Genomic DNA, 14860 nt, shown 5'->3' with positions numbered 1-14860 from the left:
CGATCCAACCGTCAAATCCCACTAGATCTGATATACTCTAACATGCCACATCCATTTCCCATCGAAAGGTAGAGCCATCCTTTTTTGTTAGTGAGATAAGGTGGTAACTTAGTTTTTCCTATATTATAATGGTTAGATTTAACCACTAGTAAGCTTATAAAAAAGACTGTTAATCCACCATTGCGAATAGACTAAGAACTGACAATTTAATATTTGTGATTTCTATAGGGTTTTTTTTAACTTGGAATTTATATAGGAACCCGTGCGGCACCTTAAAATTTTATTAATAGGGGAAAATAGTTACAAGAGGAGGATATAGAACCTTGCATCTAACCTACCAAGATACAAACAAAAAGAAAGGAAGAAAAAAACATTTTACCTCTGTAATAAAAACAAGCGACATTTATTTAGTGCGAATTTAAGGAGTGCATAGTTGGTCGCATCTAACGGCTCCTCTAGAATTTTTGGGGAGAGTGGCCCGTTCCTAAAAGACTACATTAGTTTTGGTGTCACAAGCATGATTGACCAAGCTATTCACAATAAGATTACCTTCCTTGAAAATGTGAGTAATAACAAAATCCATAGTAGATAATATGTCTCTTATCTCTTTCAGAATATAGTAAATGTGTAAAGGGAACTTGTCTTTACCTTTGATGATATTGACAAGGACAAGACTATCATATTCAATCCAATATTTTTTTACTACCTAAAACAACACAATAACGAAGACCATCACTCGTAGGTCTCACTTCAGCCAACATGTTAGTATTTACACCATAAAAGTGAGAGAAAGCACACCTGACACTGTTGTTATTATCTTTGATAATACCCCCTCTTCCAGCAATACCGGGATTGCCTCTAGCTGCACCATCGACGTTCAGCTTTAAAATATTACCACTAAGTCTTTTTCCGTAAACTAAAGACAAGTTTTTTTGTATGGGATTTGTAATTTTAATGTTGACATGTTCCTTAGATTTCCAAATCAGCCACAACAACGGAAAAAAAAATCTAATTTACAAATCTGTTATGCAAGACATTATTTGTGGCAATTACCTTTACCCTCGCTGCAGCAGCAGCCAGATGCCCCTCCCTTCCTCTCTCTGTCTTACAACATGTGCATGAGGATGATTGATGTATTTTGTATCCAAAACTCAAATCCAAATCCAAATCCAAATACAAAAACATAAGGTATCCAAACGTGGCGGTTGATGGGATTGGTTTATTAGTTTGAATTATGGGCCACTAGAGATCCAAAGCAAGACATATCATGTGAACGGTCTGGATCAATCAAAGGTGGGACCCACTATGCCCTTGTGGCGCTCTATATTATAATAGATGGGTGGGCCAATAGTAAAAATTAAATGGTCTTAGTAAGAACTAAGAAGGGGCAATTACGTTATTAGAATAAAAACGAGGGAGGGACATTTTCTAGACGAATGATTCCCTTTTCTAGGGCAAACAAAATCTTCATCCATATAAAACCTCTCTTCCTCTCGTATCCATCGCTCTTTCCACGCCTCGTTATCCTTGTTCCATTTCCTTAAACCCTAACCCTAGCTTCCGTAATGGGGCGTGTGATCCGAGCCCAGCGTAAGGGTGCGGGATCTGTATTCAAATCCCACACACACCACCGCAAGGGCCCTGCCCGATTCCGCAGCCTCGACTTTGGCGAGCGGAACGGCTACCTCAAGGGAGTAATCACCGAGATCATCCACGACCCGGGTCGAGGCGCCCCACTCGCCCGAGTCACCTTTCGCCATCCGTTCCGTTACAAACACCAGAAGGAACTCTTCGTGGCCGCCGAGGGCATGTACACCGGGCAGTTCGTGTATTGCGGTAAGAAGGCCAATCTCATGGTGGGAAATGTCCTCCCTCTCCGATCTATTCCTGAGGGTGCTGTTGTCTGTAACGTCGAGCACCATGTTGGTGATCGCGGGGTCTTTGCTAGAGCGTCAGGGGATTATGCCATCGTTATTAGTCATAATCCCGATAACGGCACCACAAGGTATACTGGTTTACAGGGTTTTTGGGTGTGTGCTTGAGTTTTGTTTCTTCCCCCACCTAAATACCTGTTTGGATTGCAAGAAAAACATTTCTGATGGAATTTTTTTTTTTTTTTCAATTTTTCCAAAATTTAGATGGAAATGATATGACTACGGTTAATTTTGGGGGGAGAGAGAGAGAGAGAGAGAGAGAGAGAGAGAGAGAGAGAGAGAGAGAGAGAGAGAGAGAGAGAGAGAGAGATTATCATAAATTGAAAGTCCCTCTAGGTAAAAACCGGGCCTAAGAATTTGTATTTGCTGCTTCTGTATGCTTTCTCCTTTTCTCCATGCGTGTGATTTATCATGTATTGTTCTTGTGTTTCGTGATTTTCTTCGTTTCACTAGGAGAAAACTTTTTCGTTTGCTATTTGATAGTTTGTGTTTGTAGGATTTAGTGTGTTTCTTTGTCTCTTTGGGGTTTTTGTAATGATTTTCAGTGATTTACAGTTTTTTTTATTGCTTTTTGATGTGGGGATTTGGGTTTCTGGGAGGCCCTGATGTCATTGTTTTCGATCTCTATTTCATACCTCAGTTGTATTTGTTAGGACCAATAGAGTTGCTCTGGTGCTTATGGGACTAGATGTCCCTGTTGATTCTCCTTCCGCAGAGTGGGTTCCTTCTTGGGACTGGATACTTGAAGCTAAACTTTGATAGGTCTAGCTTAGGCAACCCTGGACCCCAGTAGGTATAGGTAGCATCCTTAAGACGAGAGTGGATCGACCAGGCGGACAGTCTCGTGTCCAATTAGATTTGCAGACTCAAATGAAGTAGAGGTGAAAGTGGTTCTCCATGTTATAAGGATTACTGATACGAGAGAGCTGAGTAAGCTAATCATGGAGAGAGACTCCCTCAATGTCATTCGTTGGCTTGATGTGAGTCATCCCCATCCGTGGAGGAGATTCAAGATCTAGTAGAGGGATCTTTTGTTGTCTTTTAGCATGTTAGGACATCAGTAAATAGTGGCGCTACTAGATTAGCTAGACTGGGAGCCATCATAGATAGGTTGGAGATCTTTGACTTCCGCCCTCGAGGTTTTTTTTTTGATTCGTAGTTATATATACACATGTATTGACCAACTCGATCGTGGGATTTCTCCCCTTTTCTCAATGAATAAAATCTCTCATCATTAAAATAAAAATAAAAATTCTTATATCCATATAGTTCTGCTTGCATATAATCTTATATGCAAATGATGCGTATATTATTTTTCAAATTTCGTTACGGTGACCATTTCATTTTGGTCACTTGGACAAAATGTTTCGATCATTCTGGTCATTTCGTCCCGGTTTAGTTAGAAACTTTTTATGTATGAAAAAATAGTAAAAAACATTTAAAAATTCAAAAATATCAGAAATTGTCAGAAAAATATGATGAACAATTAAATGAACCAAATATGTAAAAGATTGAACATTTACTTAAAGAAAAATCGCTATCAGTCAGCTGAAATGCCTGTGTTGACTGTTTACCAGCGTGTTGACCAGTGCCTGACAAGATGAAGAATTTTTGGAGACCTAATTATGACATTTTTTACCGGACTTTTGGGATTTAATAATGTTTGGATATGATAAAATTTATAAAATTTTAAAATTGGAAAAATACCCCACCGTGATGTAGGTCGTGAAGAAAAGTTGAGAAAAGGGGAGAGAAATGGACGAAAGGGGAGAGAAATAGAAGAATAGGGGAAGAAGAGACGAAAATAACCTGAAGATGAGACGAATTTAGGGAGAGAAGAGAATAGACGAAGAGAGAAAAGAAGAGACGAAATTAGAGGGAGGAGAAGAAACCTCTAGGGGGAGAAACCAATCAATCTTTATTAATCTTCAAGTTACAAAATAAATTGTAAAGATGCCTATATATAGGCAAATAAACAACCTAAAAGATAGAAACCTACTAAAATAAGAATTCCTAAAAACAACATGGAAAGTAAAATCCTAGAAACTAATAACAAACTAATAACATGGAAATAAAAATACTAGAAACTAAATAATGCGGAAATAAATCATAATATTTGCATCATTCTCCCCTGCTTGAAAAAGAACTTGCCCTCAAGTTTTAGTCCACCTGGATCAAAGATGTAAACAATCCACTCAAGTAATAGAACACGTAATTCGGCGGAAGCACTCATTATGTCTAACGCTCGAGACAATCGAGAGAAACATCTGCAAGGTCGGCGGAAGAAGAGGAAAGAAATGGCCCATATAGACTCTTGCGAACAGAATCTGCGCTGGAGAAGTAAACTAGTTGGGAAGATTGCAACGTACTCCTCCTGGATCGGTGGAATCAGCATCAGCATAATGACAATGGGCAGTACCAATCCATAACTAGCCTCAACAAGGTCATCATCTACTGGTATCACATCGGGCGCAATGGAATCAACAACAAAATCATCTGCTAGAATCGTATCCGGTATAGTGATATCAGACAAGCAATCCTCCCGATCAATCTGCATAACAAGTACCTCTGTGTCAGCACAAATCTCGACAATCTGCTCAACTGGCTCAAAGATAGTGCAATCATCCGTAATATATTATCGATCATCTGTCTCAAGTAATGGCTCGTCAAGCAAGGCACTCACCTCTGACTTATGGTGGTGCTTGGTCGACTCTGTCAATGGCTCAACCTTATGCGGCTTTGCCAAAATATCTGTCTCGACTGTAGAAGTGGCAAAATCTCTCTCTAGATGCTCGACAATCGATGCGGCAGAAATCTCAGATGCATTATGTGCAACGATGTCGATATCATCAATCAACTGAGTCTCTAATTCTGGATCGTTCATCTCAGAGCCTGAATCTGAATCTGATGGAATCAAAGGCTCAACGTTGATGATCTCATCAATACTAGCATCGTGCTCTGTAAGAATAGCAGCAATGTTAGGTGGGATGGATAAAGTAGTGAAGCGGCTCTGCAAATATGACTCGCGCATGCGACGCTCGAAATATCGGTTTTCAGCTGCAATTTCAACATGTCGTGCACGACGTGCTGCGGCTTGTCGTTCATGGCGAATTGCTTCTTCTCGTCTAGCGGCTTTTTCACGTATCAATCTTTGTTGATTTCGATAGTGATATGTAAACTCATAACGAACATCCTTCCATCGACGAAATTGAGGCTTACAAAACTCACGACGCTCGTTAACGAAGAAATTCCATCTCGACTTGGCTTCGCGGCACACTGTATCCGTGTCTTTGCGAATTGTTATTTGATGATCATAACCATAGTACCTATGATATGCATTAAGTGCATGGATCCAATCTAGACACGCATTCTCAGCATCTCCATAGGGATAGATGCACTCATCATAACCATAGAAATATGGAACCTGTGGTGTAGAAGAATATCGATGATCATATTTATCAAAATATGGAGCAGCTAGAGGAGCCATAGGGATCGGCGTCAAAAACTGAAATCAACCATTTGATTTGTGTGTCATGTCAAAAGGAACACAACGTCTATCGCGGATCTGAAATCGGATGAGTGAAAGCTGATTACCGGAAGAAGGGGTGCGATCAACGGCTGAGATGGCTCCTGAAATTGTGCTGAAGACTGCTGTCCGCTGCTGAAAATAGGCTGAATGCGCTCTAAAAATTGTCACGAACGACTTTCGTGTTGAGGTCGAGGGCCAATTTTGAGCGGAAATAGCTCGGGTGAGGAGAGAGAAGATGCGATGGTAGAGAGAGAAAGTAGAGAAAATATGAGGAGAGGCAAAGTAGAAAAAAGATGAGAGAGAAGAATTTTCTTTTTCTTTTGCTCTTTCCTGTTTTTTTTAATTGGGGGAGGGGGGTGCCTAGTGGAAAAAGAGGGGGTGTGAATTAGGTGGTGAGTAAAGAGTGGGGGTGCCCAAGGTAAAAGTAAGCTGTGGAATTTCCTTTTCGTTTCTTTTTTTGTGGTTACACGAGGCAACTGCCGTGACTCACCTTCTATTATCATCTATTGCCTTATCAAGGTTTTGAATAAAAATGAAAGGAAGTGGCAAGTAGCAAGTAGCTAAAAGAAAAAGGTCTTTCTTTCTTTCTTTCTTTTTTTACTTTTACTGTGGTCACGTGTAGCTGTAGGTAAAAATTAGAACTTTCTATATCTATGTTACTTACCTCCCCAGATAAAGATGTGTCTGTACAAAGAAAGAAACCTCTGGAGTTTCCTTCTATGCACGGCACAGAGTGAAATTGCCGGAAAGAGTCGTGGAAAACTCAGAAGTATATAAGGCAAGTTTGCCTTTATCAGATAAACTTTCAAAAGAAAGAAACTTTCCTGAGTTCCCTTCTTGCTAACGGAACAGATGTAGGTTGGTCGGGGGATATGCCGGAGCTACGATGCATGGTGGCCGCAGACGACAAAAAAAAGCTTGCCGGAGATGGTGGGCTGTTATGTTAGAGAAGATGGATGAGGTTGATGGGCCTCTCTGTCAAAGCTTTATGTCTGTTTTGGGCGCTCCTCGATCAGAAATTCAAGAAGAATTCGACCACCTGTAACAAACTGTTGGAAGTTCTGTGAACTGCAAGTTGAGTGATGCCCACTAACTGTTTGACCAAATGCTTGTTGCACAGATGCTCCTAAATTTACTCTCGATGATTACCGATTTGAGAGCAAATTTGATGGTAATGAGTACTGCCGGTTGGAGAAGTTGGAGGATGCGGTTAAAGTGTTCAAGAAGACTAGGACTAAGCCTTGTGTGATGGATGTTGGTTTTAAAGGTCAAAGAAGGGGCTGGGTTATATGGGGTTTGAATGGGTCTGGTTTACATGGGGTATGAATCGGTAACAAAAGGACTGATATAAGGGACTAATATTAAAAAAAGGGTTTGGAAAGGAGAGCAGAAATTACAGAAATATCAGAAATTATCGTCTTCAACCGGAAGATGGATTTGGTTGCAAGTGGCTTTGGAAATTAATGGTTGCGAACGATGGATTTGTCGGAGAGCTCTTGGATCTTTTGCTTTGATACCAAATTGATGTAGGACCGTGAAGAAAAGTTGAGAAAAGGGGAGAGAAATAGACGAAAGGGGAGAGAAATAGAAGAATAGGGGAAGAAGAGACGAAAATAACCTGAAGAGGAGACGAATTTAGGGAGAGAAGAGAATAGACGAAGAGAAAAAAGAAGAGATGAAATTAAAGGGAGGAGAAAAAACCTTTAGGGGAAGAAGCCAATCAATCTTTATTAATCTTCAAGTTACAAAATAAATTGTAAAGAGGCCTATATATAGGCAAATAAACAATCTAAAAGATAGAAACCTACTAAAATAAGAATTCCTAAAAACAACATGGAAAATAAAATCCTAAAAATTAATAACATGGAAATAAAAATACTAGAAACTAAATAATGCGGAAATAAATCCTAATATTTGCATCACACCGTTTGCAAGTTAAGATTTTGACCTGACACGTTTTTTTCGAAATTTGTCCTAGAACTGGAGAGTTGACTTTTTATCCATTTAGATTTGGGTCTTGAAACTATTTTTAATATATCAAGTGGGAGGTATTCCGTTATTTGCATGTAAATCTTAAGTAAATGCATTTACATAAATGACTTTACATGTAAATACTAATAAGAGAACATAAGAAGAGAAGAGAACCAGGAAGAGACAAGGGAACAAAAACAACTAAATGGAAATTTCGAACGAAATTCCTGAAATCAAACGAAATCTGGAACAAAACGAAATTTTGGTCGTTATGTTCCGGTTTTCGAACGAAACCGGTACATACCAGGAATTTTTTCCGTAACAAAACAATTATTACAACTAAGAGATATATATATATATATATATATATATATATATATTTGTCTTAGTTGGTGGCTTCCAAAGTGGAAGCTTTAGAAGATTCTGATTAGATGACTACACTTGGGTCTGTGCTATTGTCCCTTTCATCTGCTTCAAAGCTCATTCTTATAAATAATGTGGATTGCCAAAATTTTCTCTATAGAATTCAGGATGTCAATCGTATTTCTTGCCTATGGATGCATTTGTAATGTTTTTAGGCCTTGGCGTATGATATTCCCTTAACCATGAATTAGGAGAAAAACTTGTAGGGCCTCTGTCGATACTTCAATAGATTATTTGCATATAATCTAATATTAGTTCTGTTTGCGTATAATCTCATATTAAGTTAGTTTTATTTGCGTATAATCTTATATGCAATTAATTCATAAAATATTTATATATTTTTCTTAGTTAATGACTTCCGAAGTGGCTTAATGCCCCATTTGCAAATAAGAAACATACAATGATCTTATGTAAAAATAAGCACCGATATGGTGTTATCCACACTCCAAAGATGCCCTTAGGAAGCAACATTCTTTAGTTGAAGTAGGAATGGTACAAGATAAGACTTCATAGTATTATGGAAGTACCTTGATCCTCTGTATCGTGAATGAGTATACGACAAAATACTTGCATGCTTATGGGTTTCTGTCTATTTGGCATTTTATTGTTGGCTTCTGCATGTTGGAGTATTAAATATTTCAAAGGTCCCATGTACAGATGGATTAAAGGTCTGATATTAATGGTGTGAGAGTCAGTAAGCCTGGGTACAGTTGTATGTTTTGCCAATTCAAAAGAATACTGGTAAATTTATTGATTGATTGCGCATCATTGGCGATTGTTTATGAGTGCAAAAGTAATGGCATGGATTGAAATAGCATGGATTTTGTAAGCCAGTGGAGGTGCGGCAACTGCTTAAACCAAACACCATGGCTCGAGTGTGCCCATTTACATATAAATTATACACAGTAAAGAGAATATAATTACTCTTCTTGATTGCTGGGGTCCATTTTGAATTGAAGATAGCATGCAAGTCGAACAGAATGTTTTGGTCATTCATAATGGTTGCTTCAAGCAGTTACTCCTAGCGGTGATTTGTTTTTGTTATGATGTTAAGGAACTTGTTTTTCAGAACAGGAGATGCGGCCCCCTTTGAATTAACGATTGTAATTCTAACAGAATGTTGGGGTCATGACGATTGCTCTTATTTTGAATTTATTTCTTGTTTTATTGTTTTTTAATGCTATTGAACTTGTTTTCGAAAACAATTCTATCTGATATATTCATCATTTCAGGATCAAGCTTCCTTCTGGAGCCAAGAAGATCGTGCCAAGTGGGTGCCGTGGCATGATCGGCCAGGTTGCTGGTGGGGGAAGGACAGAGAAGCCCCTCCTCAAGGCAGGGAATGCATATCACAAGTACAGAGTGAAGAGGAACTGTTGGCCCAAGGTCCGTGGTGTTGCCATGAACCCTGTGGAGCATCCTCATGGTGGTGGTAACCACCAGCACATTGGACATGCCAGCACTGTTCGCCGTGATGCTCCCCCTGGCCAGAAGGTGGGTCTCATTGCTGCGAGGAGGACTGGTCGTCTCCGAGGACAGGCTGCGGCTACAGCTGCCAAAGCGGACAAAGTCTAGTGAGTTCATCTGTCTTGTTTCAACACTTATGTTCTATCATTTGTGGTTGGGCTGAACATCCCATGCTTTTCCTTGTCAATTAAATCCTTAGAACTCGTGGAAGTTTTGTTTTAAGTTCAGGAGTAAGGTTTACTGATTAGTAATGGTTGAACTTTATTGCTTTGAGTCAGTTCCGTTTTAGTACAGATTCTTTTCGATATTTTTAGTCTGAAGTGAATGATCTTACTATTAAAAGTGACAAGCATGTTATTATTATTAAAAAAAAAGCGGGGGTGACAAGCATGTCTGTGATATTGATTGACGGGGCACCCCCATCTAGTGGGGGCTAGATCAGCTTTCCATGTGGGAGGGCAGTGGGCTATGGGGGCCGGGGTGTAGCCGCTCCGTGTGCTTTAGATGTCATGGCTTTGACCTGGGTTCATGGTTAAGGAGAGTTGTGGAAGATATCGTTACCTTTGATAGCGGAAAAACCCACCGTTAAAAAGCAAAGCACAATTCCCCTCCATCGTTTCTTTTATCTGCGAAGAACGCCTGTTTCTGATACAATCATGATAACCATTGTCTTATCTTCAAAATCACCCTGAGCTTCCTTTTTTCAGAAGGTAACAATTTTTTTCATTCAAAACAAGAATGGGGTCGGGGTGGAGCCGCGTGTGCTTTAGATGCCATGCCTTTGATCTGGGTTCATGGTTAAAGAGAGGTGTGGAAGATGTGGTTGCCTTTGATAGCGGAAAAGCCCACAATTCCCCCTCCATCTTTTATCTGCGATGAACGCTTGTTTTCTGATTCAATCTTAACCATCTTCTTATCGTCAAAGTCACTCTTAATCACCCTGTGCTTCCTTTTTTCAGAAGGTAACAATTTTTTTTTTCATTCAAAACGATAATGTACTAAATGAAAAGGGGATGTGACGTCCCAGAACCAGTAATATAGACTCGTACCCCCTACACAATCTATACACCTGTCTCCGGTTAGGGGTGTCAATGGATCCAGACGGTTTGATGGATTCTCGACTCTGAACGTTAATCAACATGATCTAAACACATCAACAGGATCCATAGGCCTATTTTGAATCATCAAATGTGGATCTCAAAATTTTCGGAGGATCGTATATGGGCTTGCAATAGTTATCCATTGGATAGTTACTATCCGAATTATTTTACCAAAATACCCTCCAAATTTTCATAATGTATATAATTCTTTGCAGGGTTTTTTCATCAAAATCTCTTACCCCCATGATAATGTTGGCCTACTCCTACAAATATCTGGACTAGGAGCGTAACAGTGATCTATAGAGGGTTAGGATCAACCCCCTAACATTCAGATCGGAGGGTTAGGATCAATCTATGGAAATGATTTTTGGGACACAGCCTATTTAGGCTGTGGCCCATCTAATGGACGGTTTGATCATCCTATGGTGCGGGCCATACTGCTGATAACATTTCCCAAAATATATCATTTGCCAAAGTTAGCTAATTAATTACGAAAAGACAAATGAAAAGTCACTTCTACGCTCCTTGATCGGATGATCATAAGGGCATGATCTAATAAAAATTAAACCATTGAATTATAATGCTCTGAAGGGCCGTTAGAAGGGAAATGGAATATCATTTGCTAGGGACCGTCGCAGAAGTCATTTTGCAGATGGGATGTTGCATGTGAGAGCAACCACACATGCTGAAATTTTGTCCTTTTCGTTTGTGGCTGCTCTCATATGAAACAGGCCATCCGCAAAATGCCTTGGCCCTTCTGTAATAGTCCCTAGCAAATATCCCCCTCTTATAATATAATAATTTTATTTTGATATAGTTTTTCTAATTTAATGGAAATAAAGGGTCAACCCAGGACCACCCCAGTTGGACCGGGTTGGACCAAACCGACCTTTTCCAGTTCCAAAACATTGCTAGCTAAGCAATCTGCAATAAATGCAATACGACAAGGAGTGACAGAAAACCAGCCAACCAAACAAGAGATTCTCTTTTTCCCTATGTGGATCTATTATACTCTTCGTTAGAACAGTAGTCAAATCTAAAAAGGCCTTCTTCTTCTTCAACCACTGGGCATTAAAATCCTACTAGTGCTCCCGAGAAGAGATAATGTGATAAACAACCTCCTAAATGAAGAGATAGACACAAACATGGATAATTCTCTTCCTAACTGAGATAAAAGAAATCTACACAAAAGGGATAGAGATAAACAAACACACAAAAGAAGATATAAACAAACATAAGCATGGATAAAGACGATCTGGGGGCAGCTCTTTATGTACGATTCTCAAAGAAGAAAAGAAAATTCGACAATAGCCTACCCTTTACCTAATCAGTTAGATTACCTGATTCAAAGCTTCAATTTACAGACCAAGCATCTTCAAAAGAGAAAAAAACAAAACACAACAACAACAACAAAAAAAAAAAAAAACAAAGAAAAGAAAAGAAAGTAAATCATGACTCTTGAGGTCCCTGTTCCTCCCCACGCTTCAACGAGAAGTCTCCTGCAATCCACATAAATTCTCAGTTAAACAAAAGACCCAAAACAGCCATTAATGCAATTAAACTCACAAAAAGAAACCCACATGGAAATTAGAAAGAAAAAAGAAAGCCAAATTCAATTGGGGAAAGACAAAACAGGTAATTAGTTAAGATATGCACATGAATCAAGAAAACCCAAAATAGAAATCAGAAAAAAAAAAACCAGGTCGATTATATGTCCAAGTCCATAAATTCATTGCAGTCATCAATAAATTCCCAATACAAATTTAGACAAAAAAAAAAGAAGTAAAACCAAGAAAACCAATTTTGTCTTTAAAAGAAAGTAACAGAAGAAACAAAACCCTAAAGAAATGCATCCCTAATAAGAACCCAATCGAAATAAGAAATAAAAGACAGTTTTCTTTATCAGAGAACCCAAATCGGTTGCAACTCATTAAATCAAAATAACGGAAACGGACAATAAAACCAAACCGAAACCCTAACAAGCCCAGAAAAAATCGGATCTTGACGAACCCAAAAATTAACAACCATAAAAAAAACCCCAAAAATTAAACAAAAAATCCAAAACTCTTTCGGATCGATCAAAAGCAAGATCCATTTACCTGATTTGAGACTCAAACCCAATTCGCCTTCGGGCTTACAATCCGGAGGATCTTCGAACAAAGAGAGAGAAAATTCTTTATGAACAACGCCAATGTCAAAAAGAATAAGCCCCGAAGAAGGATCATTAACGATGATATCTTTGACAGGTAGCCACAAGAAAAGCTCCTCTTGGGTCAGACCCACAAGGCCTGTAAGCTCGCCGTAGCTCAGATTTCCCCTTATAACGCTCTCAAAGAATACTCTGTTTTCGAATTTGGTCAAACAAGGGCCTTCGAGAAAGACTTCTAAGCTTCCATTTTCGTCCAGGGTAAAAGATTTCACGGCCTTGGGAAGAAGGCCTGGGGGTAATCCATTGCTTTGAAGGACATCGTGGATGGAATGGGATTTTACGATGGGAAGGATTGTGGAGAGGAGGAAAAGAAGAAACCCTAACCCTAGAAAAACAGGGGACAGTAGAGGGGGAAAGGTGAATTTTGCCATGGCTGTAGAGTAAAAGGAGAAAAATGGGAGGTTTATGGAGGGTTTTAGGAATTTTTTGGGGCATTCGAATGAGAAAACCGGGGGTAGAAAGGTGGTATAAAAGGATGAGATTTCTTAGATGAAGTTGCGGAAATACCCTTTCTTGGTGGAAAATGGCTAATTTAAAATTTGATTATGGAGATGAGACTATTGAAATTAAATGACATTAAATACCCCTCGTTCTATTAGGTCCCATGGGTGTCACTCATGAACACCTTATAAATATAAAGTTTCCTCCAAGTATTGAACACCTTATAAATTACAATTTTTTATATAAGCATTAAATAAATATAAGCTGCTGATATTGGCACTAGCATGTTTTGATAATTGCAAATTGCCTTATGAAGCTTTTCTCATAACCTTTAAAAGCTGGTTTAATAATAAAAGTCAAGGTGAGTTAGTGCAATTATCAAAACATGGTAGTGTGAATATCAATTACCCAAATATATTATTATGCATGTAAATTTCTCTGTGACTGTTAAATATCTTATAGATGCAAATTTCTCTGTAGTTGTTAAATACCTTAAAAAATTAATTATAAAAAAGCACATATTTTTCAATGAATTTTTTGTGCGATAAAAAGCATATGCTTCGAGTAATTGTTGTATATTGAATGCTTCATTAGGGACATTTAATATTATATAAGGTGCCTGCCTCCACTGTGCAATGGGTTCTCACTTTTGAAAAATCTGAAGGGTTAAATTTAATAACCCCTATTATAGATTAAAAATAATAATAATCACGGCAATCATCCTCGTCCAAAACTAGCCTCTCAAATAGATGGTTTGATCAATCAGAGGTGGGCCTGCCTAATTGTATTACTATAAGTTAAAGGATATTTTGGTAAATTCATTTAACGACGGTTCCCATGTTATTTTCTGGTTTCGTTATAAAGCAAGGGCAAAATTGTAATTTAGGTCAGTTACCGGATCCAGGTGCCTGAACTGAAGAGTTTTAATGTAGAGAGGTAGAGAGGGGGAATCGTGTCAGGTTGGCATTTGTTTGCCAGCGAGAATGAAGGAAATTCCCAAGTCTCGAGACGCAACAAAAGACAAATAGGGCCTCAAATATTTCTTCCTTCCCTTTTTGCCCTAATCTTGGCCATTAAATAACACAATCGTACGCTTCATTAATTTATGAAAGTACTGCAATTCGCATTACTACTGTTTTGTATAATGGCACTACCTTCTCCATCTAACACGTTTTAACCACCTCTCAGCCTATTAAAGCTCTCTTCACTTCTCCAGACAAGAGAAGTGTTAAACATAGTGATGAGTGCCATTATCAAAATACAGTAGTGCAGATAACAGTTCCCTTTTATGAATACTAAATTTCATCATTTGGAATTATTTGTTTGGTTATTAATTGAGCTATATAGACTGAAGGATCTTGATCTGACGGTGGAGATTCCTCTATCGGTTCAACTGTTCAATATTTGAGCTAGACCTGCCCTCTAACTGTCGTATTTTATTCAATAGGTGGGTAAAATCGGATGGAAAGCATGACCTTTCATGACCAGCAGGGATTTTAACTTCATAACTAGTGCAATAATGAGAGATCACATGCACATCTATTTGGACGGCAGGGATGGGCTTGATCTAATTTTTCAGGACCTTTTTTTTTTTACATAAACCATTCAACTTCTAGACAAGGAAAAAGAGAGAAACTCATGACATTTTACTAGTCATAATGATGATTAAACTTATAGTTTTTTCACATGTTTACATTTATGGGATATGAGTAAATTAAGGTTATGCTGATCAAGGCTTCTCATTCTCGACTCAGGAAAATCTCAATTTTTTGGGCAAACAAAAGGC

At 38.6% G+C, this 14860-nt stretch overlaps 2 protein-coding genes across 2 annotated transcripts; one reads left to right on the top strand and one right to left on the bottom strand.

Moving 5' to 3' along the window:
* The first annotated feature begins 1482 nt into the window (after nucleotides 1–1482).
* LOC143854033 (large ribosomal subunit protein uL2-like) lies at nucleotides 1483–9631 on the top strand. Its single transcript, XM_077363738.1, has 2 exons — nucleotides 1483–2005; nucleotides 9090–9631. The coding sequence occupies exons 1-2, from the start codon at nucleotides 1566–1568 to the stop codon at nucleotides 9430–9432; spliced, it is 783 nt and encodes a 260-aa protein (XP_077219853.1). The 5' UTR covers nucleotides 1483–1565; the 3' UTR covers nucleotides 9433–9631.
* Nucleotides 9632–11649: 2018 nt separating this feature from the next.
* Nucleotides 11650–13093, bottom strand: LOC143854504 (uncharacterized). The gene is made up of 2 exons (XM_077364504.1): nucleotides 12524–13093; nucleotides 11650–11923 (listed from the first exon to the last, which is right to left on the bottom strand). Exons 1-2 carry the CDS (start codon nucleotides 13002–13004, stop codon nucleotides 11874–11876), a joined length of 531 nt encoding a protein of 176 aa, XP_077220619.1. The 5' UTR covers nucleotides 13005–13093; the 3' UTR covers nucleotides 11650–11873.
* Between the last annotated feature and the right edge of the window lie 1767 nt (nucleotides 13094–14860).

This window comes from Tasmannia lanceolata, unplaced genomic scaffold (assembly GCF_043159265.1).
Source record: "Tasmannia lanceolata isolate RefF3 unplaced genomic scaffold, GAP_Taslan_0.1 ptg000020l, whole genome shotgun sequence".
NCBI classification, from domain to species: Eukaryota; Viridiplantae; Streptophyta; class Magnoliopsida; order Canellales; family Winteraceae; genus Tasmannia; species Tasmannia lanceolata.
Note: the sequence above shows the minus strand (reverse complement) of the source record. Positions and strands in the feature narration are given on the sequence as shown.

Excerpts from the sequence above, each read along its gene's own strand:
- LOC143854033 (XM_077363738.1), top strand. The coding sequence starts at position 1,566 with ATGGGGCGTGTGATCCGAGCCCAGCGTAAGGGTGCGGGATCTGTATTC. Across the intron at positions 2,006-9,089 it reads CCCGATAACGGCACCACAAG|GATCAAGCTTCCTTCTGGAG; the intron begins GTATACTGGTTT and ends TCATCATTTCAG.
- LOC143854504 (XM_077364504.1), bottom strand. The coding sequence starts at position 13,004 with ATGGCAAAATTCACCTTTCCCCCTCTACTGTCCCCTGTTTTTCTAGGG. Across the intron at positions 11,924-12,523 it reads GGGTTTGAGTCTCAAATCAG|GAGACTTCTCGTTGAAGCGT; the intron begins GTAAATGGATCT and ends TGTGGATTGCAG.